The sequence below is a fragment of the Athalia rosae genome, chromosome 1, assembly GCF_917208135.1.
Source record: "Athalia rosae chromosome 1, iyAthRosa1.1, whole genome shotgun sequence".
NCBI classification, from domain to species: domain Eukaryota; kingdom Metazoa; phylum Arthropoda; class Insecta; order Hymenoptera; family Athaliidae; genus Athalia; species Athalia rosae.
In genome coordinates, this window is record NC_064026.1 from 18,529,970 (window position 1) to 18,557,864 (window position 27,895).

At 35.7% G+C, this 27,895-nt stretch overlaps 6 protein-coding genes across 9 annotated transcripts; 3 read left to right on the forward strand and 3 right to left on the reverse strand.

Moving 5' to 3' along the window:
* Window positions 1-246: 246 nt before the first annotated feature.
* Window positions 247-2,299, reverse strand: LOC105692857 (solute carrier family 66 member 2). Of its 2 annotated transcripts, none has more exons than XM_012412356.3 (4): window positions 1,357-2,299; window positions 1,149-1,285; window positions 695-878; window positions 247-578 (listed from the first exon to the last, which is right to left on the reverse strand). In XM_012412356.3, exons 1-4 carry the CDS (start codon window positions 1,557-1,559, stop codon window positions 389-391), a joined length of 714 nt encoding a protein of 237 aa, XP_012267779.2. In that variant the 5' UTR covers window positions 1,560-2,299; the 3' UTR covers window positions 247-388. The 2 variants fall into 2 exon arrangements, with proteins under 2 accessions (XP_012267779.2, XP_012267778.2); XM_012412355.3 differs by having other exon boundaries at window positions 695-911; window positions 1,357-2,236.
* Window positions 2,300-2,504: 205 nt separating this feature from the next.
* LOC105685192 (endoribonuclease Dcr-1) lies at window positions 2,505-11,129 on the forward strand. Of its 2 annotated transcripts, XM_012399076.4 has the most exons (23): window positions 2,505-2,738; window positions 3,033-3,148; window positions 3,208-3,367; window positions 3,477-3,769; window positions 3,936-4,298; window positions 4,523-4,677; window positions 4,762-4,973; window positions 5,047-5,230; window positions 5,317-5,495; window positions 5,639-5,790; window positions 5,902-6,043; window positions 6,132-6,362; window positions 6,442-6,621; window positions 6,729-6,942; window positions 7,044-7,225; window positions 7,369-7,547; window positions 7,662-7,915; window positions 7,998-9,103; window positions 9,208-9,780; window positions 9,842-10,073; window positions 10,185-10,405; window positions 10,513-10,678; window positions 10,792-11,129. In XM_012399076.4, exons 1-23 carry the CDS (start codon window positions 2,679-2,681, stop codon window positions 11,037-11,039), a joined length of 5,802 nt encoding a protein of 1,933 aa, XP_012254499.2. In that variant the 5' UTR covers window positions 2,505-2,678; the 3' UTR covers window positions 11,040-11,129. The 2 variants fall into 2 exon arrangements, with proteins under 2 accessions (XP_012254499.2, XP_048515053.1); XM_048659096.1 differs by lacking the exons at window positions 2,505-2,738; window positions 3,033-3,148; window positions 3,208-3,367 and having other exon boundaries at window positions 3,548-3,684.
* A 1,339-nt stretch (window positions 11,130-12,468) lies between these two features.
* On the reverse strand, window positions 12,469-14,429 carry LOC105685200 (uncharacterized protein CG4449). The gene is made up of 6 exons (XM_012399086.3): window positions 14,288-14,429; window positions 14,091-14,196; window positions 13,772-13,907; window positions 13,538-13,711; window positions 13,248-13,395; window positions 12,469-13,160 (listed from the first exon to the last, which is right to left on the reverse strand). The coding sequence occupies exons 1-6, from the start codon at window positions 14,349-14,351 to the stop codon at window positions 12,871-12,873; spliced, it is 918 nt and encodes a 305-aa protein (XP_012254509.2). The 5' UTR covers window positions 14,352-14,429; the 3' UTR covers window positions 12,469-12,870.
* Window positions 14,430-14,675: 246 nt separating this feature from the next.
* LOC105685196 (separin) lies at window positions 14,676-18,256 on the forward strand. Its single transcript, XM_012399081.3, has 9 exons — window positions 14,676-14,981; window positions 15,186-15,408; window positions 15,520-15,809; window positions 15,875-16,011; window positions 16,095-16,311; window positions 16,414-16,724; window positions 16,810-16,977; window positions 17,165-17,310; window positions 17,396-18,256. Exons 1-9 carry the CDS (start codon window positions 14,760-14,762, stop codon window positions 17,581-17,583), a joined length of 1,902 nt encoding a protein of 633 aa, XP_012254504.2. The 5' UTR covers window positions 14,676-14,759; the 3' UTR covers window positions 17,584-18,256.
* Window positions 18,099-20,361, reverse strand: LOC105685198 (mannose-1-phosphate guanyltransferase beta). The gene is made up of 6 exons (XM_048659345.1): window positions 20,219-20,361; window positions 19,659-19,853; window positions 19,127-19,520; window positions 18,870-19,031; window positions 18,508-18,739; window positions 18,099-18,426 (listed from the first exon to the last, which is right to left on the reverse strand). Exons 2-6 carry the CDS (start codon window positions 19,809-19,811, stop codon window positions 18,258-18,260), a joined length of 1,110 nt encoding a protein of 369 aa, XP_048515302.1. The 5' UTR covers window positions 19,812-19,853; window positions 20,219-20,361; the 3' UTR covers window positions 18,099-18,257.
* Window positions 20,362-20,488: 127 nt separating this feature from the next.
* Window positions 20,489-27,100, forward strand: LOC105685195 (kinesin-like protein Klp61F). 2 transcript variants are annotated; one of them, XM_048659113.1, is made up of 18 exons: window positions 20,489-20,626; window positions 20,727-20,773; window positions 20,874-20,996; window positions 21,330-21,477; window positions 21,591-21,740; window positions 21,812-21,972; window positions 22,152-22,301; window positions 22,437-22,673; window positions 22,809-23,184; window positions 23,287-23,558; window positions 23,684-23,823; window positions 23,911-24,029; window positions 24,216-24,560; window positions 24,645-24,893; window positions 24,966-25,145; window positions 25,222-25,444; window positions 25,614-25,732; window positions 25,841-27,100. In XM_048659113.1, exons 3-18 carry the CDS (start codon window positions 20,932-20,934, stop codon window positions 25,964-25,966), a joined length of 3,060 nt encoding a protein of 1,019 aa, XP_048515070.1. In that variant the 5' UTR covers window positions 20,489-20,626; window positions 20,727-20,773; window positions 20,874-20,931; the 3' UTR covers window positions 25,967-27,100. The 2 variants fall into 2 exon arrangements, with proteins under 2 accessions (XP_048515070.1, XP_048515073.1); XM_048659116.1 differs by having other exon boundaries at window positions 20,530-20,996; window positions 25,841-25,989; window positions 26,732-27,100.
* The last annotated feature ends 795 nt before the right edge of the window (window positions 27,101-27,895 follow it).

The window sequence follows — 27,895 nt, forward strand, 5'->3', positions numbered from 1 at the left end:
GTAAGTCAGCTAGGGTAAGCTGTTGCTCGTAACCAGAATCTCTTTTATTACGGAGATTTTAAAAACGACAGTACTTAATTCGTGGTCCTTTTTGAACTAAAAAACTTTATTGAATGAATCAGACGAAGATTTTCATATGGGGCATCAGATTTCGAAATAATCAAACCACCACCCCCATAGATGTATAGCTATTTGATTTATGTGAAAATATTAGCTATAATAAGTTTTTGACCAGAACAATGGTAGTAAATTTGTAAACAAGTGGTATATTCAATACAACATGTACTACATAAGTATAATAAAAGCTATATTACAATATTATTTACAAATTGATGTGTAAAGTCACATTGCGAATTAATATCAATAGTAGATGAAACACAGCTGATTGTTAATCCGAACGAATCGGCGTTCTGCTAGAAGTTTTGGAACCTCTATACAAATAAACTTGGCCTAGAATTGAAATATCTACCACCACTTGTAGAGCCCCACAGATAGCAAATTGTACTGGAGCCTCTCGTGCTATAAAGTAACACGTTTTAAACGTATCACCCACGGTCCACATTCCAACCATCGTTATACTAAAATAATGCAAATACAGGCAAATTAAGGAAAAAAATTGCTCATACACTTCACAAGAAATAAAATCAGCAGTCTTCTCTGTGAATCGTATGCAAATTGAAGTTCATTTTCTTACCTCATTCCCTCGGTTGATTGTTGCTGGAAGTTATGCATTAGTTGTGGGACTCCCAACATCGCTTCTGTGAGAACTGCGACAAGTCCCACAGTCTCCACAAATATCAATACATCCACAAAAAGGTACATGACTACTGCTCCAATTGCTCCAAATAACAGTATGAAATCCAAGTATGATTGAAAGTCTGTCCATTTCCAAAAGAATTTAATGTCCCAATCTATCCAAATTATCATTCAAACGTCTTTTAACATACATATTTTTTCATACAATTTCAATGAATAAACATTGAAATTGTCTGAACTTGGTAATTTAAAACTTGGAGCTTGTTTCCAATAGCTTAAGATAAAGTTCACAATCAGAAACAAAGTACCAAGAGCAAATTACAGTTTGAAGTTGATCAAATTCAAACTCAGGATTCAACATGAAACAAATTTTCAGCCACCCTCAACAGTACCTGTGAATACTCTTTCCTTTGCTTTTATAATCTGGTTCTTGTTCCTGACATTAATGCAAACTTTAACCATCATCAGCATAGTAATGTTCATCAGTATACTTTGCAACAAAAGGGGAGTTTCAAAGCGCTTTCCAAACCTAGAAAGACAAGACAAAGAAAGTCCAAAGTCAAACAAGCGTTATAAAATTTGAATACAATCTTTACAAACCAAAATAAGATCCGTAGTGTGTTGGCAATGAGAAGCGCAAGGCAGACATATAGCGAAAAACCTTCAGAATCTTCTTTGCGCTTAATTTCTCGGTATTGAGGAATATATGGAACAACGCCTCCAAAGATCATTGCTCCAGAGGCAACGTAACTGGTCACTCGAGCTATGCTCAACTCTTCGTATCCATCAAATATACTACCCATACTTGCTGGAACCTTTGACTACTTTTTGTTTTTCAAATATATGCATGTGCCGTGGGTACGATGTTCTCGAATTATTTGAGGTTATATGTTCTGTTCAAAAGTCACTTATGGTTATGCGTGGCATTATCTATTTTCAATAACTGATATATTATTTTGGAATATTGGCGCATGTTTCGGTGTAAATAATGTACGTTGGTACCGTTCCAATTGTTCTTCGAAACATCGACAAATACGAACAACTAGTTATTACAAGTCAATCATTCATGTTTATTTACGATTACTGTAACTGCACTTTGATAGTCTATAACAGGATGATTTTATTAGTATTGTTTCTTTCCCAAACAAACCGTGGTATATTTCTGACATGTGGGCGATATTTTTTGTCACCTCTGACTTTCCAGGCGACAAAGCATGGTCATACGATGCTAAAATTCGGCCGATCGATGATTACAGTGTATTATCTCTTCCATTGTGATAGAAAACTGATTTTTTTATCTCATCTAATTTTCTTTGAGTGTCTTGCGCACAAGTGGCGAGCTAAAGCCCATGATCCACGTAACACAATTAAAATACTATACGATGTCGTTCTCTTGTTTATTGTCATTCACGATCGGTGAATGGAATGACCCATCGAAATAACAATTTCGCGGCGGACAGCTGTGGCTGCATGGCATTTAAAAATCTAAATTCGAAACCAATGCGCATCACGCGTAGGTCAGTGCAAAGGGTCTCTAGGTCAAACCAAAGCTCAAACCGCTCAAACCTTGGCTCCAAACCGGACTATGAATTGGTATGTGTCACGGTCGTAAAACTGATCACTGAGGTTGTAATTACGACGTTGACCACGGCGTTGACAATGAGCTCAGACACCATGGATCAAGATTTGTGTACATTTGTGTACCACCGATTTTGACAACTAGTATAACCTCAAATTTGGTTAAATTTTTTCGAATACAAACAGGATTATCTCGGGCAAAGTATTTATATTACGACGATAATTGTATCTTGATTTACGTTATCGGTGATGTTGGCATTCATACTCTGTAACTATATTAACCTATAATTCGATTCAACTCTTCGAATACCAGGAAAGTAATTTTCGAGTTATTGTATCTTCCGATGGCATTTCCATTAAACGATCAGATTTATACTAAGTCTTTTACTCCTAGGGAATATCAGGTAAGAAACAGCAATTTTGTTCTACCCAAATCTGCTGGCAATTCTTTTATTTATTTATTCGATTCTACGACCCTGTTGAGTCAGTATTGTAATTTGAGAGTTAATTCGTTGCTGATTTCAATATTTATTCCTATTCCGGTTTGATATATTTATTGTCTCAGACAATTTTCATAAATGTGCCAAAAATATAATATTGTTTAGAGAAATTACAGAGCCAGCAGATTTCAGATGTGTATCTGCCAAATGAGCCTATGAGTATCACAGACAAAATTATTGATTCATTTGTGTGCTTAGGTGGAACTTCTCTATGCTGCTTTAGAAAGAAATATTATAGTATGCCTAGGAAAAAACTGTGAACAAATATTTATCGTTATCAAATTGATACAGGAGTTAGCAAATAGTAACAGAAGGTAATGTCATTATTTGAATAGAGTATAAGCAAATATTTCAAAATATATATTGTCCTTAGATCTCCCTCCGATGGTGGAAAACGGTCCATATATATTTTAAGAGACACAGAACGATGTTTAACCAAAGCTGTATATATACAACAGTTGACAGATTTACGTGTTCTTGTTTGCGATTCGGCAACATGGCCCAAGTTCGACGAAAAATTTGCTGAGAGTCAAGTATGTATTTGTATCAATATCATTTTCATGTATTACACTCATGTTGAACAGTTTGTATAGTATGTATAAATGATGATCTTGGTAATTTTTCTATGTTACTTTTTGGAAGGTAATAGTGATGACTTCACATGATTGCGCCGAACTGTTGTTGCAGAAGAAAATTCTACCCAGTCAGATAAACCTGGTTATAATAGATCAGTGTCACAAAGCAATCAACGATGAAAAGTTGAAGTATGTGTTGCAAAAACTAACCATTTCTGATGGACCTCGAATTGTTGGTTTTGCTGCTCCAGTCTTCAATCTTACCCACAAACTAGGTAGACTGGAAGCAGAAATTAAACGAGTTGAAAGTACTTTTCATTGCACTATTGAAACCGCTAGCGACATTTTATCAGTATTACGGTTTGTACTTTTCTCCACTATGCATCAGTAATTTTGTATTTGATGGATCCAAGTATTCTTTAATTATTCTATACAAATCGATAATTCCTGCTCCATAATTTTCATGAATGCGAACAACATTGTGTTCTGCACTTTTATGATTTGAGTTTTCTTCACTTTGATGCAGATATAGTCCAAAACCAAAAGAGTATATTGTGGAATTCAAATGTGCAGAATATGAAGGACTTGATCGGACCTTAGAGAATTGCGCTTTACATGCTATGAACTTTCTATGTGATCACCGTTATGATCCTACAGAGATTTATACAGACGAGTTCCTGGAAGACATACAAAAAATCCCAGATCCAAAACAGGAACCTTGCTCAATGATAGAAGACTTTTTGTACATACTTCGGACACTAGGAGCCTGGTGTGCTAATCATGCTGCTCTCGCTCTCCTTATTCAAGCAGAAAAGCTAAAAGTCAAGACACCTTACGAGCGACATTATCTATTATTTAATGTCGTAGTATCGCTATTTGTTAAAATAAGGTAGGTACAGAAAGATATTAAAAAATCCTTCACGCTTTTTATAGCTGAGATTTGTTCTGTACAAACTTCAGTAGAAATGGTAGAAAGGCACGTTTAAAAAAATGATGGCGACTTTAGGAGTGATAGACAAATCACACTCTCTACCTAAGCATCTATTTCCATCAACAATTTGCCTATCATTCATTTCCATTTCAATGAGTTATAATCTGACGCACTTTTTCTAGAGCAATATGTGAAAGTGAATTCGAAAATTTGAGCGAAAAAGAAAAATTATATAAATATTCCACTCCTTGCGTTCATCGACTACTGCATATATTGAAATGTTATGCACCATCTCATAAAAAAGAATCAATTATAGCAGATGACAAATTGAATAATGGTAACAGTTATTAAAATATTTCATTATGAACTTAAGTGATAGATTCCCTTCTTTTCATGCTATATTTATGTTATGGGGATGAAGGTATATCTGCACACAAGAACGAAGCTGACAATAGCCGAGGAGCTGCACAACAATCAAAATCTGTTGGAAACGTGAGGAAGCCTCGAACTGGCTTCAAAAGAACTCCGAAATCGCTGCGTTATCCTCGCAGCCAAATTGATCCTGATCTTTTATGCGGGGTTATTTTTGTAGATAAAGGATTTACGGCAAAAATATTATTCTATCTATTGAATGTAAGTTTATTGTAATAGAAAAGTATACTAATGTATTATGTATTAATTCAAGCCTACAATCTTCTGTTACTAGGATGCATGCAAGCATGACAAGGAATTACAATTTCTGTCTCCACTTTATACAATAGAAAAAAATCCTGAAGATACAAATTCTCCTCACGATGTGGGAGTTCAACATAGAAAACAGGAAGAGGTTTTGAAAAGTTTTCGAATACATGAATGTAATTTGTTGATAGCTACATCAATTTTAGAAGAAGGTTTGTAGTATTATGATAGTTCAGTCAGGTACGGAAATTTTTTTTTATGAACTACTTATACACTTGGCACTGCAATTTTTTTACAGGAATAGACATACCTAAATGCAACTTCATCATGCGGTACGACTTCCCTAAAAGTTATCAGTCTTATGTTCAGTGCAAAAGCAGAGCTCGTGCCAATGATGCCTTGCATGTACTTTTTGTAAACAGAAACGTATCGGATGAATGCGTCACGCAACTAGCCCGGTATCACTATATCGAAAAGGTATGAAGGCTATCATCTACTTGGAGCATTCTATCCAATAACTCATCGTTACACAATTCACAATCTACTTATTCTTTGGTCATGATGTGGTGCATCAAGAGATCATAGGTCCGTAAAATCATTTCATGAATATTTATTCCCAGATTCTACTATTGAAATGTGTAAATAAAGAACCTATGGAAGAAGAAGAATTCTATGCGGACAAATGTGGCGATTTACTACCTCATTACAAACCATTGGACATTGATGGTGCACCAAGCGTGTCCTTTAATTCTGCAATTTCTTTAGTGAATAGGTAATTATTCATTAGTCCATTGCTCACTGCAGTAAAAAGTAAAACTATTTTGTTCTATCTCTTTTCCTTTACATGTCATGGATTGTTAGACAAATAGTAATTATATTTTAGGTATTGTGCAAAGTTACCCAGTGACACCTTTACTCGGTTAACACCTGAATGGACGATCGAACCAATCACCGTTGATAACCAGCCTATGTTTGTTTGTTCAATACGATTACCAATAAACTCGCCGGTAAAATACACATTAACCGTGAGTATTATAATTTATTAGGTATTCGCAATTGAAATATGTCTTTAACTAAAAAATGTGTGTGTGAAACTTCACTCATTTTTCACAGTCGTATCCAATGCCAAACAGGGCAATGGCACGGCGCTTAGCTGCTCTGCAACTCTGTATTGAACTCCACAGAGCAAATGAAATTGATGATTACTTACTTCCAATTGGTAAAGAAAACTTTAAAGCTAAGCCAGAAGACGCAGAAGTCCCTGCACTGCCCGATGAAACAACAGCTGATTTTTCTGAAGCTCGTCCAGGAACGACCAAACGAAGACAATACTATTATAAAAAGGTCCTTTCCTTGGATCGCTGCTCAACGTGTGTTATGACACAGGCATTCAGTATTACCTTAAAATATGCTTTTATTTCAGATTGCCGAGGCATTAACAGATTGTAGACCTGTTACTATGAAACAATCTTTTTTATATCATATAAGTATGGTACTGACATGTCCCTTACCAGAGGAACAAAATACGAGAGGTCGTAGAATATATCCACCTGAAGACTCTGCCATAGGCTTTGGCATTTTGACACTTAAAGAAATACCAAAGGTGAGATGATTTGCGCTAAGTTGGATCAGATTGGCGATCGAAGATAGCTTAAAATTTAGCCAATACTTTATCAACAAATATATAATCCAATCAACTTTTCATTCCAGCTATGCCCATTTCCAATATATACAAGATCGGGAGAGGTCCATGTGAAACTCAAATTAAGTAAACAGATGGTTATACTAGACCCTGCTCAAATTGAGCGCGTAGCAGCGTTTTTGAATTATACGTTTACAAATGTACTCAGGCTTCAAAAATATCTAATGCTTTTTGATCCAAATGCCTCTGAACACTCCTACTTTATTGTTCCTGTAAAAACTGGTGAGCACAAAATGTTATTCAACAACTGAATTAAAAGTTGGCTGTGATTAAATAAAATATTTGTTCTCACTAGTTAATACTTAATTTCTTATAAATTTCAGTAACTACTGATGACGGTCCTGATATTAGCGTACATTGGGAGTTTCTAGAATGTATTTATGAAAATAAAAATACAGTACCAAATGAGGTGCCGGAAGAAGTGCGTAAACAATTCCAATTTGATGCATCTAAATATCATGATGCAGTTATCATGCCATGGTATAGAAATCAGGATCAACCACAAGTACATATATTTTCGATAATTTTAATCTTTAAAACTTGGCAATTGTTTTATTCGAAGTTTTCTCTATATCAAAAAGAATTTATTAATATTGTTAGTGTATATATCAGAAATAATTGATATGAACTTACCACAATGTCTTTCAGTATTTTTATGTGGCAGAAATTTGCAACACCTTAAACCCAAGATCTTCTTTTCCTGGAGCAGACTATAGTACTTTTGAAGAATATTACTTGAAAAAGTATAATATACAGATCCAGAATCTCAGTCAACCGCTACTTGATGTGGATCATACATCAGCTAGACTTAATTTTCTCACACCAAGGTAACATTTATGTTTGATGGGGGCATGTTTAGTCATATCACCAAACATTTAGCTGATAAATATCTGTTACTTACAAAATGCTTTTGAATGAAAAATGGTATCGTGGAATTTCAGATATGTCAATCGTAAAGGCGTTGCATTACCTACTAGTAGTGAAGAAACTAAGAAGGCAAAAAGAGAAAATTTAGAACAGAAGCAAATACTAGTTGCAGAACTTTGTGCAATACACCCATTTCCTGCATCTTTATGGCGACAAGCTGTTTGTTTGCCATGCATACTATACAGGATTAATGCGCTTCTTTTAGCAAACCAAATTCGATGTCATGTTGCAGAAATGATAAATCTGGGGCAACAACATTTAGATCCAGGTGACTGGCTAGCTTATGCTCAAAATCTGAAACGCTGTAATTCAAACGAAAGTTTCTATCTCTTGCTGCGTGTTATTTGCAGAATTTGAATGGCCACCCTTGGATTTTGGTTGGAGTCTAGCTGAAGTCTTGAAGAAATCAAAGGATAACAGTAAAGTGACGGATGTGAAGACTGAAATAAAAATAACAGAACTCATTCCACCTAAATCTACAAATGCCCGATTTGTTACAAAAGAAAATGGTGAATGTAATCATGAAAACGACGAGAATTATGTTGACGAAGACAATGAAATGGAAATCGGAACCTGGTCGAACGAAATGGCCATAAATACTATCGAATTGAGTAGTGAAAGTCTAGATATGTTTCCACCAAATATAACGGGCTTACAAGATACCTTCTCATGGAATGATATTCGTTATGGTTCACCCGCTTGTGAATCTGATCTAGATGCTTACGATACTGACGATTCTTCCAGCGAAGCAATAGGTGATTATTCGGATGAGAGCGACGAAGATGGTGGAGGATTGCGAATATCGTTTATGGGAGATAATGTCGCAGAAGCTGTTGAGGATGAGAATCGAATTCGTAAGAGTGAAATCAATAAAAGAATTTTAGACTTATTAGAGCTGGAAAGAAGTTATGACGAAGATGTTTGGCATTGCCTTGATGATATCGATGACGAGATGATTAAAAAACATAAGGAAGCTCAAAATGCTGCTACCTTGAGCAACAAAAAACAAATCATAGAAAACAAATTGTTTATTCCCTGCGACCGAGAAATTGTTTTGAAGAGACGATTATTGACTGTGCAAAATAAGACTGAGACACTTATACCTGAATGTCAAGAATATATATTGAAAGTGGCCAAGTGCTTTACAGACGAGGTTATCAACACCAAAACTGTTAGAGAACCTGTGAAGAAGGAATTCAACAAATCCTCGCCATCAGAAGACGTGGAAAGCACTCTATTTAGTTTTGATTACCAGCCAAATCTTAAAGGACATCCTGGACCAAGTCCTAGTCTCATCCTACAAGCGTTAACGATGTCGAATGCTAATGATGGTATTAATCTAGAGAGACTTGAAACAATTGGAGATTCTTTTTTGAAGTACGCAATAACAACTTATTTGTATTGCACGTACGATAATATACATGAAGGAAAACTGAGTCACTTAAGATCAAAACAGGTAAGCAATTTACATAATTCGAATAATCTTCTGAATGGGGTTCAATTTAAATCAGATACCTCAAGAATAATGCATATTGAGTTAGGCTTATACTTGTTTTACAGGTCAGCAATTTGAACTTATACAGATTAGGCCGTCAAAAAGTTCTTGGCGAGAGTATGATTGCAACTAAGTTTGAACCCCATGATAATTGGCTTCCACCCTGTTATTATGTACCTCGAGAACTAGAGCAAGCCTTGATAGAATCTGGAGTGCCAGCTAACTTATGGAATCAAGCAGATATTCCAGTTCTGAGAGCTGTCAATCAGAATGAGATATGCCAACTTGTTAAAGAAACCGAGCATAAGCTTGGAATTATGCGAACCGAACTTGACAAAAATAGCAATGATTATGTCACCGATTTCGAAAATTTACGCTGTTTCATTCCGTATAATCTCATTACGCAACACAGCATTCCAGACAAAAGCGTTGCGGATTGCGTGGAAGCTTTAATAGGGGCTTATCTTATTGCATGTGGACCTCGAGGAGCTTTCTTGTTTATGGCCTGGCTCGGCATTCATGTCTTGCCATTTGAAGAGGTTTCCATTGTTTCTGCAAATGAACCTGTTGATAAACCTCCAGGGAGTTCGACTTACGTTAAAGGAACGAATGGAAATGGAGAAACTGTTTGGACACATGTAGGTATTGAAAAATTAAAATTCTAGTTATTTTTATTATAACATTCTGAAATGAATATAGATACGATATGGAAATTTGGATGAGCCGCAGTGTCCTCTCTTGAGGCATGTTCCAAATCCTGAACAAGAGTTGAGTATGATGTTGGATGGCTACAATGAACTCGAAGCAAGTATGGGTTATAAATTTCGCGACCCAAGTTATTTACTGCAAGCATTTACACATGCATCTTATCAGCCGAATAAATTGACAGATTGCTACCAACGATTGGAGTTTCTTGGTGATGCAGTTTTAGGTAATCATCTTACTTTGGCAGCTTATCATGACTCATTGAAGAGTTTTGAGTTATTGGATTTAATGTTACTTCAAATCAAAGAGAATATATATTTAGTTTCTCACTCCTCAGATTATTTGATAACAAGACATTTATACGAGGATTCAAGGCAACATTCTCCTGGTGCTCTGACAGATCTGAGATCAGCTCTTGTGAATAATACTATATTCGCTTCCTTGGCAGTCAGATGTGGATTTCATAAATATTTTCGCCATCTTTCACCAGGATTAAGTGTGGTTATTGATCGATTTGTGAGAATACAAGAGGAAAATGGTCACTCTATTAGCGAAGAGGTAATAAAATTTATAAATTTAATTTAATGCGTTAAAACGGATGATATTATTGAACTAACAATAGTAATGATAATATTTGAAATATTCATGTTCATGTTCCGTGACAGTACTATTTGATCGGGGAAGATGAATGTGAGGAGGCCGAAGATGTTGAAGTTCCGAAAGCTTTGGGTGATGTTTTTGAATCTTTGGCTGGAGCGATTTACTTGGACAGTGGTATGTCGCTCGATGCCGTGTGGAGAGTATATTATAGTATAATGAGCTCTGAAATTGGTGAGTATCGAATTTTTCATGCTAGATTAATGCAAGGACACTTTAGTAGGATTGTCAAATTGATGAATATAGCGTTAGATTTGATTCGGTTATTCTACCTTTTTATATTCCAGAACAATTTAGTACGAATGTACCAAAGTCTCCGATAAGAGAACTATTAGAATTAGAACCAGAAACAGCAAAGTTTGGAAAACCTGAGAAATTGGCTGATGGACGTCGGGTCCGAGTGACAGTTGATGTATTTGGGAAAGGTTCTTTCAAAGGAATTGGGAGAAATTACCGTATTGCTAAATGTACAGCTGCTAAATGTGCGCTTAAGAAACTAAAAAAAATGCAACGACATCAAAGGGAAAAACTGTGATCATCAAACTTTATAGAATATTATCTTGTTAAAAAACTAGGTTTATTAATGAATATTTGCAATTAAAATCATGTCGAGAAATTTTGTAAATATAGGTGTATTTAAAGTGTGTCTGATAGGAGAATTCGAGTATATCAGCAAATATCTTGCAGTTATTGTGGAAATGTTACCGTGAATGATCGCAATTAGAGAATGTCGACTTTCACCGATGAATGTCAACAAATACCAAATACGTCGGTGAAAGATCGAATGTTTCATTACATTGTTGTACATTCGGATATGAGCGCATGGTGAATGTCAATATTTACCAGTGTAAGTCAGAAATAAGGGTATTTAGTAAATATTTCGGACATACACTAAGCGACTATCTGAATGTTGACATTCTCCGGATTTCGGTTTCACTGTAACAAATATACAAGACTTTTTGCATAGACAGCTAGGATTTATTTTTTGATTGAAATCAAATAACGAACCCATGGATCCATCAGCGATTGAGTCACAAGGAGTTGGGAGTACAAAAATTGAACGTTTAGTGCTAAAATTTCTCATATCTAGAGTCGAGTCGAAAACTATGACATTACGGCTCTCTTCAAATGTGTAAATAAGCCATCACCATTACGTCAAAGGTCGTAATATTATTTAGTGTCATGAGGTACACAATATGTGTGATTGGTAACGAATTAAATAGAGATTTGTGTGATTTCCTAATGACTCAGAACTATTTGAACGAGTCATTAGTCGCGCTTACGAGATGCATAAGCATAAGCAATGTGCATGCGAAGATGAATAAGATTCGAATTTTCAGATAGGAACTTTAGATTATCATTCGATGTGATTAATCAACAGTATCAATTTTTTATCAGATTTATTATAGGTTTTATAATGCATTCCCGTCACTGTTTGGAGAAGGCCGTCAGGGAAGTGTGCTTCAAATCGAGTGTTTACATTTGTGTTTGCTTGATGTTATACATGTGCACAGTCTCGATGCCAATATCGAGAATTTATTAAATGTTTCAAATCATATTTTGTAGTAGTACTTGAATTTGTTTCAATAACGATGTAGTTTCGATCGAAAAACTGGCGCATATGATTCAACAGCCGAACATGCCCGATTTCCATAATGTCTTCCACTTGTTATGACTCAAAAAATGAATTTCGCTTCGTTTTATTAAATGACAGTCTGACAAGAGAGTATTGAATTTTTTTTTATACAGCTATGCATACGTATACTATTATCGACAAATTAAAGAATGGTATACTATCCATGAATCAATGCCAGTGATCGATTGATTATACCTAATAACAATCTTCCAATCCAAATAATTTGGCCATCTGTCTGTTATTAAAGGGTTTTAAGTTGGGGTCAGTGAAGTGGTGAACAGGAAATTGGTACATTTATTTCTTTAGGATTCTGTAACTGCCCTTACTATTCTGTGCGAGTAACTTTATTTTATCAAATGAGGATGGACAACATGCTCGAATTTCCAAACAGTTGGGAGAAAATAAAGAAAGTCTTCCAATAAAGATCTACAGTAACTGGATGGGCAAAATAGGCGTCATGTCCCTCATCAATTTTGTGTATAAAAGTATTTTCATAAACAATTCACATCACTTTTAGGGCCTCAGTGGACTAAACAATTAGTAAAATGAAGCAGTTCCACTTTGAGAAACTTGAACTGCAAATTTAGAATTATTTTTTTTCTTGGAACCCATCACGAATTTAAATTTTCATAAACATGGAAACGAGTATTGATACAAGTTTACAGATAAATATTATAAAACTATTTCATTGAAAATTCGGAGAGTATGAACATTATTTACTGGCATCACTTCATGGTATCGTGTGCATATCAAAGCATTCACCACCTTCCAACTCCAACCCTTCTGGAGTCTCATTAGGGTGCACTGGTTCGCCATCAAATTGAAACTTTATTTTGTCTTCAGGAATTTGTAGCTGTTCTGCACATTTCATTATCAAAACTTTTATTTTTTGACACTTTCTGATAGATATGTTCAATGTTTTCTTGTGATCGTTAGTTTGAACTTTAATAATAATGCTATCTTTTTCCACGTTGGTGTTCGCTGTTGTTCGCTCAGTATTGCCGGCAATTATCCCACCCTCTAAATTGGGAGCATGAATTAATTATTTTCACTGTCTCATAACATTCGTTCATCATGAATAGGCATTTTAATATTGATCGAGCTCACCTATTATGTCTACTATACTAAGACCTAGGGAGTCGGGTGTATCTGTCGGTTGTATCGTAATATGATTACGAAAGACTAACCATATTCTCTCCTTTGGAATGTTTGCCATGGCGGAAAAGTAATCGAAAACTTTTGAGAACGCTTGATACTGAAATTGTATTAATTTCATTTGAAATAAACACCCATGGAATTTTTTTTGTTTTTTTAATCAGTCTCAGCTATTAAATAAACCAAAAATTTTGATTGGAATTTTCCTGTACAGGATAACAGCAAAAAAAAGGTAGACTTACCCTTCTGAGAGTTACACGTTCAAGTCTAGTAGATTGCCAGTTGATTTTTATAGTAACTTCGTAGTTATCCGTATCATCAATGGCTGTATCTTCAGTATCATCGATGACTATATTTTTATCAGCATCAATGGTGATTATTTTGATATCTTCTTGATCAGAATCTACTAGACAAATCTGAAATTATCAATTGCATGTATTAGTTGCACAAGAGCTGATTTTGTTGAAAATACCAACTGTATCAATAGGAGTATTTTTGGCATAAAGTTCTGGGATGATTTCTGGATTCAATGAATCTTCATGACGTGCAGCTCTCCGCCTACTTCTTAATCTCTCTCTTGATCTTGTAGTTTTTGGAACTGGAGGCAACTCGCTTTAAAACCAAAAAAGCGCATGATATGCTAGATCATATCCTTTCATATTATTAATACTTGTAAATGTAATGTTATTCTGTGCCTATACATTCTGCGAGTAAGTGGGAACCAATAATTAAATTCTTCGATATTCTATTTGGCTTCAATTACATCAAATGATTGATGAACTATGCAATGCTGACCTTAGCAGGGATTCTGCAAATTCATATGAAGGAGGTATGTATTCCTGTGAGACTGGTGATTCTCGATCTGGCGGGCTATCACTAACAACAATCTTTTTCTTCATGGCTGAAAACAAGATTTTTAAGTAAAAGTATTAGTCTTTAATCTTTCAACTGCAAAAATCATGCTGATTTGTTTTTATTCTGGAGCTTATCACCTTTTAGGGCTCTTGCTGAATTAACGTAACAATCGTCATCTGAAGAGCTCTCAAGAGATGACATTTTGTTACATTTGATTATTCAAGCACCACTGTCTCTTTCTTCCCTCTTCAATCTCTCCAACCTTAAACGTGAAATAATTCGTTGGTTGCTACGGTCGTTGACTAGTCGTTGACGTTGACAAGATCCCGAGTGGCTATTTCTTGAAGGTTACGATTTTCATTACTCCGAAAACTGAAGACGTTAATTCGAAATGCAATTTCGGATAAACTTGTCTTCAATTCTTCATTGAAATTCACAATTTTCTTACGTTCGAGGAGTTAATTATTTTGTAGTTGCTAATTGATTCAGAGTGAAAATTTTTTTTTATTTTTTTGGCGCGAAAAACTGACAATGACAATGAATCGAATACTGTGTTGATATTCGTGTGTGAGTGGAACTTATAAGGATTAAAAGAGTTCTGTTAGAAAAATGTCAAATAATAATTTTAAATATGTCGAACTCAAACGCGAGTTTGAAAGATGTCAGAGGATTATACACCGCTTCTGCGATTTTGATAAACCACTTGATAATGAAATGACTTACCGAGACCTAGAAATTGATTCAAACCAAGTAGTCTCTTTAATGCAATCTCATCCAAGTTGTATAGAATACACAAGCTTAAATAAAATGCTAGCCATATTTTGCCTCATGGTAAGTAATAAATTTATGCAGACATAGAAATTTATGTTATCAGACTTTTTAAGGAACTCATGTTTCCCATATATCTATTTCTTGATGATAAATCTAGAAAGAATATTAAACCGTATAAAGATGGTTAACACCTTTAGCCATGACAAGGTCTGAAAATACCTTGTTGTTCTTAGAATCATACATGCAAAATTAACTATGCTGCAGGGTAACCGGGAAATTGAGGCTATCTATCATCTGATCGAGTCTCACGCTGTTTTATTGAGATTGCAAGTACAGCATAGGTGGAGCAAAACTGAGGAACGGCAGAACTTATTGCAACAACCACAAACGTTTGGTCTTAATCCTGCCTACACTAAATTCAACAGTACTACTAATCCAAAAGATTGCACCCCCGATATTAAAAATAGATTGTCAGAATTTCCCAAAGGTAAGTTCAGATTGACTATTCATTTGTACAGCTGTTTCTGGTCTTTGTGATACGAACCAACTTTTTTCCGCATCTTTCATAGCATTGCTTTTTCAAAAATTATATCGACAGAGTGGTATATGATCCAGTTGACTACCCAATACACGCCAAGTACAACTTCAATCTATGAAACATCAGATAACACTGGTATGCTTCCAATCCATATTTCTGTCCTACCTACTGGAAAAGATGGAATTGATCCATTCTGTGTAACTGTTCCTAAGCCAAAAATCAGCACAAATTATGACGTGTGTAGAGAAATTCGTGATATTTTGAGTAGCAACAGATTAGATTTAGAAGCCTCTTATGCCAACAACCAGTTGTATTGGAAAATGCGAGAAAGACAGGATAAGAGGATGAAGGTATGTAAAAGAAAAACAGATGAAGGGAAAATCTGTTTTATAATTGCAATCTTTTAACTCTTCAGGCAGCAATTGATGAATTAGAAGTTACCTGGCTGAGAGAATGGAGAGTACTCCTAGTCGCGGAGCCAATAGAAGAATTAGACTTGACCAATGAGCTACGTGAAATGATCGATAAGCTTATTGCAGATAAGCGATCGATGTAAGATTCTTGAATAGATTCTACATCCTGTATACCATATCTTATTCACCGAAAAAAATCATCAAAACTTGACTGGCTTATAGGATCCAAATATCAGAACGAACTAGATGGTTGCTCCACAAAATAGCATTAGGAGCTTGCTTTTTAACACGAACGGAAATCGCCCTGGCTGTAAAGTACATCTTACCAGATGATGAAAAATTCTCAGACAATGTATTATTATCCATTTACGGAAAATTAGGGTGCTTGACTCCATTGAGAACAGCTAAGCGTAAAACTTTGGTTTTAATCATAGACGAGGTATGCAGATTTAATTCCAATTCTAAGTGCATATTGGATTGATGTTATGCCGGATCACAAATTATATTAAATGATTGTGCCAATTATAATTATGTTTTGTAGAATTTGGATCACATCCCGTTTGAAGTAATGAATGTTTTACAAAACCATCCTGTAACAAGATTTCCATCGTTACACATGGCTTATGCTTTATACAAGGAGCACGAAGAAAGTATTGAAAATGGCTGTAAGATTATAGAAATTGGAAAAAACAATGGAAGCTTCATTGTAAATCCGTCAGGAAATTTACCAGATTTGGAAAAACGTATGAAATTATTCATTGATTTCTGGCTACCTCACTGGACAGGAACTTATAACGTTCGGCCCGATGAAAAAAGTTTTGAATCCGCCTTAACAAACTATGATATTCTGATGTTGGTATTATTTTATACTTCAAGTATAATAAGTCACCCACCGTACAGTAAAGAGAGTAAGTATTCTGCAGTCTTTAAATTCTAGGTACAACGGGCATGGAAGTGGGATACAATTTTTATCAGGGGAAAGAATTGAAAAATTACGAGTAAAAGCGATGGTTCTCTTATTTGGCTGTGGTAGTGCAAGGTTGCTGCCAGTAGGTGGAAGGTTTCCACCAATTGGAGTATCAAACCAATATCTTATTGCTTGCAGGTAGAGTACTTATTCGAGAAAAATGCTTACTTATCATTTTGCATCAATATTTGATCACATTTATATTCACACGAGCTACTGTGCTAGATCTGAATTCTGAGACTCAGCATGTAATTGCACTTTGAACCAGAACAATGTGATAACTCTCACTTGTTTGTTCTGAGATTCTGATTCCGTCTTCTTACAGTCCCTGCATACTAGGCATGTTATGGGAAGTTACTGATTGCGATGTAGATAGATTAACAGCAAATTTTATTGCGAATTGGATTCCCTCACCAGCTCCACGGCCATGGTCAGACGTCAATATTCAGAAATGGTCGAATGGATCATTTGGTACGTTAGGACTATGCAAGCTATCAAATACGAATTTCATTTAGCTAACTTGAACACAAAATTATTAGAGTTTGTGCCTTCACAGAATTCAAGGACTTTAATTTGGAAGATGGCCTCTCAACAATGGCAATATCAGATGTTAACATATACGAAACATCTGTAGAGCCAGAAATGCTACGTGCTTTAGCAAAATCTAGAAGGATATGTTCTCAATATATGACAATGGCTGCTGTTGTGATTCGTGGACTTCCTATTAAGCTAAAAAGAATATGAAACTCAATATGAAAGAGCACTCAGTAAATGGTATGTCGACTGACTCATCAGAATTACAGATGAATATATTGTATCGGGGGATCAGATTATCAGCCATAAACTGTACTATAGAGATATTGCGGGTAATGAAGTAGATGAAAAGTGGTTGGCGGTACATACCAAAGATATCAGAGAATGTCGAATAATGTTTTTTTATCATTTTGTACGTACGATCTTACTCAGCCTAAGGCAGTCTGAGGTAACAGTTACTATTATATGCGTCGACTGAGAATTATACAGTTTGGCGTTTGTATTTTTTATACTATACTAGCTGGATCGAATGTAGAAATAGTAGTAAGTGCTCAAACATAGTTTTGAATGAAATCAAGTATTTTGTACAAATTTACAACCACTAAATATCCAGACTTTATGAACAGTATGTAAGTATATTTTGAACTATAAATATTTCTAAAAGTCTTTGCATGCGATCGTGACAGATATAATGCAAGGAAGTTGATGAAAACAGTAAATAAAAATCGATGTTTCATTCGTTTTTATTTTACTTTTAGAAAAAGTAAGAATCATAGATATACAAATAGCAATATTCCATAATGTTTTTAAAAAAGTCAATGCAATATTTTGATGAGGTATAAGTCATTCGGTATTTACAAAATGAATTTTTCGTCCAATGAACATCACATAATGATTTGAGGTTCCGGAACTGATGTTGCTATACTTTTGTGTGGCAACACCTGGCCGCCATTGATGTACAACTCGTCTTTAACGATTACATCTTCACCCAAAACTGTTGTACCCTCCATTCTGACCCATCGGCCAACAACACTTCTCCACCCCACAATGCATCTATTTGATGAGTTGTTATAATTTTATCACTCTAAATTCGACCATTTCAACGAGTATTTATACACATAAATGAAAGCTCACCCTTCAAGCCAAGCGTGCTCTTTTACTATTGCTCCTTTCAGCAAGGTGCATTTTTTTACACAACAGCCATCCTCCAGTGTTACACCAGGACCTACAGTAACATTCGGACCAATCCTGCAGCCTTCTCCAATTTTTGCTGTTGGATCAACGAGCACATTGCCCACCGTTCCTGGACCTGAATATAATTTCTCTGGTGATTTTTGCCGCAGGGATGCTAAGTACATACACATTCCTGAAATATAAACATGGTTAAACATTCTTCTTTTTCTTGGTAGGATTGGAAAGTTTTTGTGCCCTGCAAGGCATTTGGCAAAACAGTAATTCAATGTACGTTGTACATTTCATTTTAACTAGCATATTACCAGTAAGAAAATCTTTAGGCTGTCCGACGTCCATCCAGAAACCTTGGAGTTCCATTGCATACAAATCTCCATCTTGAGCCATTCCAGGGAACACTTCTTTTTCTATGCTCGTTGGTCGTAGTTCTATCCGATCCAAAACTGAAGGATTCAGTATGTACATACCTGTGAATATTTTGTTTTCCAGTACAGACAAATCAGTAGGTAATGAATAGCGATGACGTGCATTTAACCTTTTCATGAGGATTCTGCTAATTTACCAGCATTGATTTTGTTAGACACAAATTCCTGTGGTTTCTCTATGAAGTTATCTATTCTTCCACCTTCCCCATAAACAACAACACCATACTTTGATGGTTCTTCAACTTTGGTAACAATAATAGTTCCCTCTCTGCCGTGATTTCGGTGAAAATCAACTAATTCTTTAAATGGAAAGTCACAGATTATGTCTGAGTTGAGAACAAAGAACGGATCATCACTGGCGCTTAAAATATCTCTGGCTAATGCGAGAGGTCCAGCAGTTCCTAGGGGTTCAGATTCATGTGAAAATATCAAATTAACTCCAAGTTTTTTAGCCTCTTCTCCAAGTTCTTTCTCCATTTGTTCGGCTCTGTATGAAACGGCAAGAACCACTTCCGCCACGCCAGCCTCTACCTAGTATGAGACATATTTTATCACATTTTCTAGTATCAAGTAATTTTCAAAATTTGATTCCATTTATTAATGTGTTCTTACATGTTTTTTCCAGTTTCAATTGGTGGAAAAAATTATGTCGGTGATATAAAAACTTACCAAAGCTTCTATTTGATGTAGGAGCATTGGCTTATTTGCAAATTCAACAAGAGGTTTGGGGCGACTTAGTGTTAATGGGCGCAACCTTGTCCCATAGCCACCGACTAAAATTAAAGCTCTCATCGTATCAAGTTTTTTCTTCTTCTCATGCATTACTTAATCCAGGTTTCTTTTTTTTCAGGCGCTGACTGAAAACTGAATATTTAATATGAAAATCATTGTATAATAGATGCTACAAGCTGAGACAGAGGATAAAATAATTATTGAATACGAGTAATACTGATGCAAAGTCGGATAAAAATAAAAGCAGAATTAAATAATAATTCAAAAGGGGGTGAATTCCCATTAAAATGAACGGGTATCTGTTGTAGAGAAATGTCTTGGAACAGTATGATACTTCCTAACAATTATTTACAACATTCAACTGCTGTCAAATGTTTGATGTAAACAATACTAAGAAGTTGGTAAACCATTCGTGTGAATGAACAAAAGGAGTATGATTTGCATTCATTTCACAGACCGCATGCAGGAGTTAGTAGTACAAACAAGTGAAGACTTACACAATATTCGGACTAGACCAACAGAAGATGTAATGCACAATACTATTCAACACCACAGAAGCATAAAGACGTTTGACGTAACTAGTAATAAAAATTCTAGATAAGATTTGCCACGTATGACACGGGCAACAAAAATTCTACTACAGCCTTCGAATGCCTGCAGGATTGATACGTCAATCGTGTAAATTTTCATACACATTGACAGTGTGCCGCGATACTTAATTTAGTCTGAAATTATAAATATATGGCAATCTCTTGGAAGCATGAATGATTTGAATGATTTTTAATTTTCTCATATTTGTTTTAGATTAAAATTCAACGCACAAATCAAACATCGAATTTAAATCGAATGAACAGGTTGGGGTCGACAGACGTCAACCCGTGTCAACACTCTTTACTTGGTACTATGTATGTATATCCTCGAGATAACCAAGAGATTCGTTTTTTGGTAAAAGCGAGTACGTTGGCTGAACCATGAGTATGGTTTTGAAGATTTCAATTTTTGCAGCTGATGGAATATCTACAGAATATCATTATTCTACGGACGCGTTACGGGTGCGTGCGCTCTCTGTCGGCACAAATTTCGCTTATAAAATTCAAATACTTGATTGCTAAAGCCCAACGCATAACGGATATTTGAGGCGTTTGTTTTCAGTGGTAGGTGCGTGTAAACTTCTTTCACAAAAATTGGCTGAAAATACTTTGTGGTAAAAATGAACGAGACGCGATTTTGTAAACAGGACAAGAATCAACATATTCAAGTATTCGTTCGTGTCAGGTAATTACGAAAATCCTACATTATCTTGAATTGAGTCAGTCAACTTGTTACCCAAGTTGTATTTTTGCAGCTAATGACTCAGGTATTGTCTCATGACATTTTCGATAGTAGAATACCTGATTTTCTGTCATAAGCTTATTATAGCTTATGCCAGGGCAACCCATTATATACAGCGATGCTTAGTTCCTTGGTAAAATCTTACTATTCTGCATAAACAAAAATAGAGTATCCGATGTTCCAGGGCAGAGAAACACTCATCTCGTAGCCATGTGTTGCCTGAAATTACCTAAAGTGATCTTAAAATAATTAGCACATCGAATTTTTAATTTACAGGCCAACAAATAATGTCGAGAAGTTGGGAAAATCTTGCACTGTTGTGGATGTCCCTTCCAATAAAGAAGTGGTGGTGCGTGAAAGACCCCAGGACAAGCATTCTAAAAAGTTTACATTTGATAAAGTTTTTGGTCCGATGTCAAAACAGGTAATACAAAATCTATGCTCGAATACAATCTTATAAATTATACCGATGATTTCATTGTATAAAATTCTAATGATCTTCCTAAAGGTAGCTGATGAATATTTTGTTTGATTCAGGTCGATGTCTACAAAGCGGTGGTCAGTCCTTTATTGGAAGAAGTACTTGCGGGCTACAATTGTACAGTCTTTGCCTATGGACAAACCGGAACTGGTAAAACTTTTACCATGGAAGGTGTTAGTAATGACCCAACTTTACATTGGCAAAGTGTAAGTAGTTGAAATTCAATTTTCATGTAAGTTGACTATGGTTTTTGCAGTAATTGAATGATTTTTTGTAGGACACAAACGCTGGAATTATACCTCGATCATTAAGCCACCTCTTCGACGAATTGCATACATTGGATGCTCAGGAATACTCAGTCCGGGTCAGCTTTCTGGAACTATACAACGAAGAATTGTTTGATCTTCTTTCTGCGACTGACAATCCATCTAAGATAAGGTAAGATTTAATAAATTCTTTCATATTCGGAGGCTGTATATTGTTCTGCAATTAAACCTTCAAGCAAGGTATTCTATAAAACTTAGTTTAGAAAGTAAGAATGGAATTATATTTAACGATGCTCCATCAAATTATGAGACCCTATGTTGATGTTATAAATCATTTTCATGTATTTACAGGTTGTACGAGGATGCTTCTAAGAAAGGTTCAGTTATAATTCATGGTTTGGAGGAAGCTCCAGTTCACAATAAGGGTGAAGTCTACAAAATACTTCAAAAGGGATCTGAAAAAAGGCAGACTGCTGCGACTCTCATGAATGCTCATTCAAGGTTGGTACACTACTATGTTCACTGATTGTTGTAATAATTAAAAAAAATTGTGGAACTGAATTTTCTGCAAGTGCATTGAACTGAAGAAAATGTTTGTTGAAGTACATAATGACAAGCTGCATCACTTTGTTACAGTCGATCGCACACTATATTTTCGATAACTGTTCACATCAAAGAGAATACAGTTGATGGAGAGGAGCTACTAAAAACTGGTAAATTAAATTTAGTCGATCTGGCTGGAAGTGAAAATGTTGGGAGGTCTGGCGCCGTTGACCGCAGAGCTAGAGAAGCTGGTAACATAAATCAGTCTTTGCTGACCCTTGGAAGGGTCATAACTTCTCTCGTTGAGCGAGCACCACATATACCTTACCGGTAAGATTTATTGCGTCAGATGTCCTTTTATCATTTTGGTTAGTAATGCTTTGCATGGAGCATATACCTTACATACTTTGAAACTAACGGCTGTAATGTTGAGAGATAGCATTGATGAAATTGATTCTCCAACAGCGAATCTAAATTGACGAGATTGCTTCAAGAATCTCTTGGGGGACGTACAAAGACCTCAATAATTGCCACGGTATCTCCAGCAAGCATTAATTTGGAAGAAACACTGTCGACCCTGGACTATGCACACCGTGCCAAAAATATTACAAATAGACCAGAACTCAATCAGAAACTATCTAAAAAAGCACTACTTAAAGAGTACACCGAAGAAATTGAGAGATTACAACGGGATCTTCTTGCCACCAGAGAAAGAAATGGGGTTTACTTGGCACAAGAGAATTACCTTGACATGCAAGCACAAATTGAGTATCAGAAAAAAGATATTGCCGATAAATGTAGCCATATAAAAGTATTAGAAGAAGAAATGGATAAGAAGGAAGTAAGGAGCATGATTTTCTGTATTGCTATTTGGTAGGAAATTGGTTTTAGCATGAACGAAAAACGGAGTGGTACTAATTACACATGTTCATTTTGTTGACAGAAAATTTTCAATGATTTGCAAGTAAGCCTAGACATTCATCGCAATGATCTGCGAAATACCGAAAGCTTACTCGCTAATACAAAGGACGTTTTAGAAATAACCGAAACTCAATTACTACAGACCAAGCAAGAGTGTGCGGAAACTAAACACTTGGTAGAAAAACATGTTGCCACTGAAAAGATTTTGTCAGCTCAAGCTCGTCAGTTATTGGAGGTTGCTGAAGTAGCTACAACTGACACCTATAAGCTTCATGATAAAATTGGTCGCAAATCGTAAGTTTTCAAAATTATCGATAGCTTAGTGTGAGCAAGATTCCGTGTCTATTGATAACTAACAGACGAAAACAACAAAGCTAATTATCAGACATTAGTGATTTTCTTATTTTAATGCATCATAGGCAAGTCGAACAAGAAAACGATGTGCTTGGAAAACAATTTCAAAGGGACGTAACAAATAGAGTTGAAGAGATCGAAAGGAACTGCACCGAATACACCCAGAACTTGGTACAGTTTTGCATGAACATGAAAGACGTCATAGGTTGGTTTATACAAATATTTCAGTGTATTTAATGTTCATTTATGATGGCTACTGTGTAACATTTTTTTTATGTGTCCTAATTACCAGGTGCGCAAATGGCAACACAGAATAGCTGTATCAACGTAACCATCCAACATGTTTCTAAAGATCTTGTCGCAGATCAATCTAGGGCTGTAAAACGTTTAACTGAACAGGCGGATTGCTCCGTAAGTATTTTGTACAATTTTTACTGTTATTTTTTTCATTAATTCACTCTCGGAATTGAAACAATCAATCCATAAATTGGAACAATAAATGATCTAAAAGTACAAAATATAACTGGATCTTTGCAAAGTTTTCACCATTTTCAATCTTTATAGAGAGTATAAATTATGGTAGTATTTTTTAATCAGTTTAATAGGTGTAAAACTTGGGTAGATGAACATCTCAAGAATGTGACGATCATGTCTGATCACGAAAGTAAACTTCTCAATGAAATATCTTTGATGTTAGCGCCTAAAATTGAAGAACTTGTCAAAACTAACATAGAAAAAAATCTTCAAGTACTGCGTGAGGACGTGACGAAAAAGTTGGAAGAAATCTTCACTTACGTCGACAGTAGTACAAAAGATATTTGCAACAGTTTGGTGATGGGCAGAGATCACCTGTTCAATCACACGACAAAAATCAGAGAATACATACAAGCTGCACAAACGAAACAAAATGAAATTATCAAAACTAACCAGACATTGAACGAGGTTCGTTGACTATTCTAATTTCTATTTCGGTGAGGTAATTGCTACTGGCAAAATGCCGTAAACTGATTTTGTATATATTTTCAGGCATTTGAAAACGTATTTTCAGGCGTATGTGCGCTGCGAGAACAGTTTGCTGCAGCTAAAACGTCACACAGAGAAAACCATACAGAAATTGCTAAGATTTTTACAAATATTAGTGACACCAACGATGGTGTTTGCAGCGATGGATCCATGTTCTGTGGCAATAACGTGGCAAGTGAAGAACGCTTCGATGCCGAAATCAAAGAGAAACTCACTGAAGTCAAAAATGAAATACAAAGTGGTATAGAAGAGGTAAATAATTTCTACACCAAAGTGATTATAGGTATTAGGATACTGTACTGCCAACTTGTCTTACATTTTCAGAATATAACAATAGCCAATATCACTGCTGTTCGGGGACAGGAGTTGACGGTTCAATTACAAAGCAAACTTCAAGCAAATGGCAAAGCTTGGATTATACATAGGCATGCAGTTGAAAAAAATCTCGGTCAACTCCAAGAAGCAACTCAACAAAATAAGGATATGATACTACTGAGTGCTCAAGTGAGAAAGTTTGACATCTCTTGCAGTCCACTTTTTTTGTATTTACACTAAATCTGAATGACAAGACATTTTTTAGGAGTTGCAAAAAATTACAAATGATGCTAGTGTGAACCATGAAGAGATTATGGAAAATTATCGGAGCAAAACACAGCTTGCCAGTTGTGAATTACAACACAAATTCGAGGAACAGGGTGCGAATGCAGCACAATGGGGAGCTGGAGTGACTGCACAATTGCGCACCACGCAACATCAGGTGGAGAAATTCCTTGCTGAAGATCTTCGCCAAGATGTGCCAACTGGTATTCATTTTACATTTTAACTATGAATTCTATAAATTTCACAGGGTTACTATTCAGAAAATTACGTGGTATGTTTTCTTAAAGTGCTGCTCTAGTATTTATTTATTAAAATGTTCAACCTGTCAATTCGCGATTACGATAACCATTGTGTGATGATTTAATATTGTAGGTGGTACACCAGTTCGAAAGGAACATTACTATCCCAAGCAGCTCGCTGCGACATCACCACATGACCGAATAATCCAAAGGTTTCGCGTAGCGATGAATGAGGTCGTCCCTGAAATCGAGGTGCGAAATCGGTTTAATGATGCACGATCCTGAGTATCGGCAACACCATAGGAATGCTTTGAATATCTGTTGATGAACGTGTATTTGAATTATTGCTCTTTGTTTCAGTGCGACGATAAGGAAAATGACGAAGATGAAAGTAGCAAGTCTGTAAGTGATCAACTAAAACAGATGATACCCAGATTGAAACCGGTCTATTCGAACGACAGGCGTGTTCTCGGTTCGCATAACTGAATGAAACATCGTTTCATGCGAATGTGCGTTTTATCATTTTACTAATTTAGAGTGGCTAGTAGAAATACAGACGCATATATGCAGTTGCTGCGAACGGCGAATAATTTTACAAATATCACGTTAAGGTAAAGAATTTATTGGAGAGATGTCGAAAACCGATGTTATGGTTATTATACATATATAGACTAAAGATATTTTACGGCGCGACGGCCGGCAATTGACTTTTATGGTTTTGTAATACCATTCTTCGAGTTGGCATAGTATCAATTTCTAAGCATTCCATCCCGTACTTTTTAATACATAATCGCCGGGCAAGTATGGAAGTGAACTTGACATTTTGAGGATGACGTGTCATTAAACTTAGAAACACCAAAATTGATTATTGAATAAAAATTCTCGAAAAAATAAACCAATTAATCACCGTTTGATTTCGTGTCCCTTGCTCTTGTAGACGAATTACCTATCAAAAAGTAACTATATTTGGGGTTGTGTCAATTTAGTTCACGCATTCGGATTCCTGAGCTCAAAATGGTCAAAAAAAGCTTAAATGTTTTAAATTAGGAATGTTACAAGAATCCATACTGTGGTGTGATTGAGTCCTAATGTATTTAGTGCGCAGGGATTCGAAACCTGCAAGTCAATTCGATTTAGCTATCGAATATGGGTCAAGATATCGCCATATAAATTTGCATATTTGATTTCGAATTCATCAACTGCCCTTTGTTTTGAATGAATACGTTTTAAAATTCATTCAAATAATTTCAGATGATTCCCAAAAATGTAAAGATGGCATAACGAACATTTCTGTTAGGGACAACTGACAGTGCACGAGGATTGACACCCCTATAGAGTAGCCGCACACAGCTAGTGCCGAAATAATGACGATGGACCTCATTACTGAGCAATCTCTATACTTCAATACGAAGTGTTTTTACGGTTCACGGTCAATCATTTGGGAATCAATCATTCTGAACATAAGGCAATCGAAAATGTATGAAAGAGGCTTTATAGTCTTCTGTTTGATCTTTATTAGAATACTTATAATAGAATTTTGAAATACATTCAACTATGGATACCTTTTCAATGATATTGTAATGCATTCATGATAGAAATAAATACTTACAATTAGACCAATGATATGTTGAATATTCTGTAATATTCGTATTATCATGTATTTTACAACGCTATTTTTCCATTGAACGAAACGAATTCTACTCTATACATTGATTGGTCTAATTAACATTGACGATACCCCTGCATGCGTCATTCATTGTCACCAATAATTGGCAACAGATGCGTGCAGCATCATCATACACATCACTGATACAGCAATATGACTCGGAACACCTTTTTGTCTGTCATGTTATCCTGATACCTGAATCAAGTTGGACTGAAAATGCGGTACTTTCGGAAATGGGTAATGCGGAGTCCTACAATACCGGCCCTGCAATTCACATAATTCAGCCCAATCGAAACTGAAAATTATTAGGAGTATAGAACGAGCAAGGAGGTGTGCCAGGTCGGAGTATCAGCAAGCATACGGTGATTTATGTATGCATTCGTATGACGAGGCTTGCATGCAAGCATGCAAGCATACATAGTACGTACATACATGATGTCGCCATGATTCGACACACCTCCTTGCTTGTTATGTTTTTTCGATACTATTCAGTATTTCGCTCGAATAATGCCAATGAATCGTCATTGCAGGTCTCAACATTACCCACTCCAAAAAGTAGGTAACTTTTCGAAACAAAAAAAGCTGCCCATTACTCTCCTGAGGAATGAAAATATAATAAACATATATGTGAGTAGATATGAAAAACTGAAACGTAGCTTCACTGTTGCATAGTTTGAATTTGTGGTCCTAGAAATCGTAATTTCATAGCCTTTATTAATTTGAAAGTATTGAAAACATTTACTCTCATT

Coding starts and splice junctions, on each gene's coding strand:
- LOC105692857 (XM_012412355.3), bottom strand. CDS start 1,559: ATGGGTAGTATATTTGATGGATACGAAGAGTTGAGCATAGCTCGAGTG. Junction 912..1,148: donor AAAGGAAAGAGTATTCACAG/GTACTGTTGAGG, acceptor TAATTTGGATAG/ATTGGGACATTAAATTCTTT. Junction 579..694: donor CAATCAACCGAGGGAATGAG/GTAAGAAAATGA, acceptor GCATTATTTTAG/TATAACGATGGTTGGAATGT.
- LOC105685192 (XM_012399076.4), top strand. CDS start 2,679: ATGGCATTTCCATTAAACGATCAGATTTATACTAAGTCTTTTACTCCT. Junction 4,974..5,046: donor TATTATTCTATCTATTGAAT/GTAAGTTTATTG, acceptor TTCTGTTACTAG/GATGCATGCAAGCATGACAA. Junction 10,679..10,791: donor TATAATGAGCTCTGAAATTG/GTGAGTATCGAA, acceptor TTTATATTCCAG/AACAATTTAGTACGAATGTA.
- LOC105685200 (XM_012399086.3), bottom strand. CDS start 14,351: ATGTCATCTCTTGAGAGCTCTTCAGATGACGATTGTTACGTTAATTCA. Junction 13,712..13,771: donor AAAATACTCCTATTGATACA/GTTGGTATTTTC, acceptor TGATAATTTCAG/ATTTGTCTAGTAGATTCTGA. Junction 13,396..13,537: donor AACGTGTAACTCTCAGAAGG/GTAAGTCTACCT, acceptor ATACAATTTCAG/TATCAAGCGTTCTCAAAAGT.
- LOC105685196 (XM_012399081.3), top strand. CDS start 14,760: ATGTCAAATAATAATTTTAAATATGTCGAACTCAAACGCGAGTTTGAA. Junction 14,982..15,185: donor TAGCCATATTTTGCCTCATG/GTAAGTAATAAA, acceptor ACTATGCTGCAG/GGTAACCGGGAAATTGAGGC. Junction 16,978..17,164: donor CAATATCTTATTGCTTGCAG/GTAGAGTACTTA, acceptor GTCTTCTTACAG/TCCCTGCATACTAGGCATGT.
- LOC105685198 (XM_048659345.1), bottom strand. CDS start 19,811: ATGCATGAGAAGAAGAAAAAACTTGATACGATGAGAGCTTTAATTTTA. Junction 19,521..19,658: donor TACATCAAATAGAAGCTTTG/GTAAGTTTTTAT, acceptor GTCTCATACTAG/GTAGAGGCTGGCGTGGCGGA. Junction 19,032..19,126: donor GTCTAACAAAATCAATGCTG/GTAAATTAGCAG, acceptor AAATATTCACAG/GTATGTACATACTGAATCCT.
- LOC105685195 (XM_048659113.1), top strand. CDS start 20,932: ATGAACGAGACGCGATTTTGTAAACAGGACAAGAATCAACATATTCAA. Junction 23,559..23,683: donor GATAAAATTGGTCGCAAATC/GTAAGTTTTCAA, acceptor AATGCATCATAG/GCAAGTCGAACAAGAAAACG. Junction 24,030..24,215: donor CTGAACAGGCGGATTGCTCC/GTAAGTATTTTG, acceptor TTTTTTAATCAG/TTTAATAGGTGTAAAACTTG.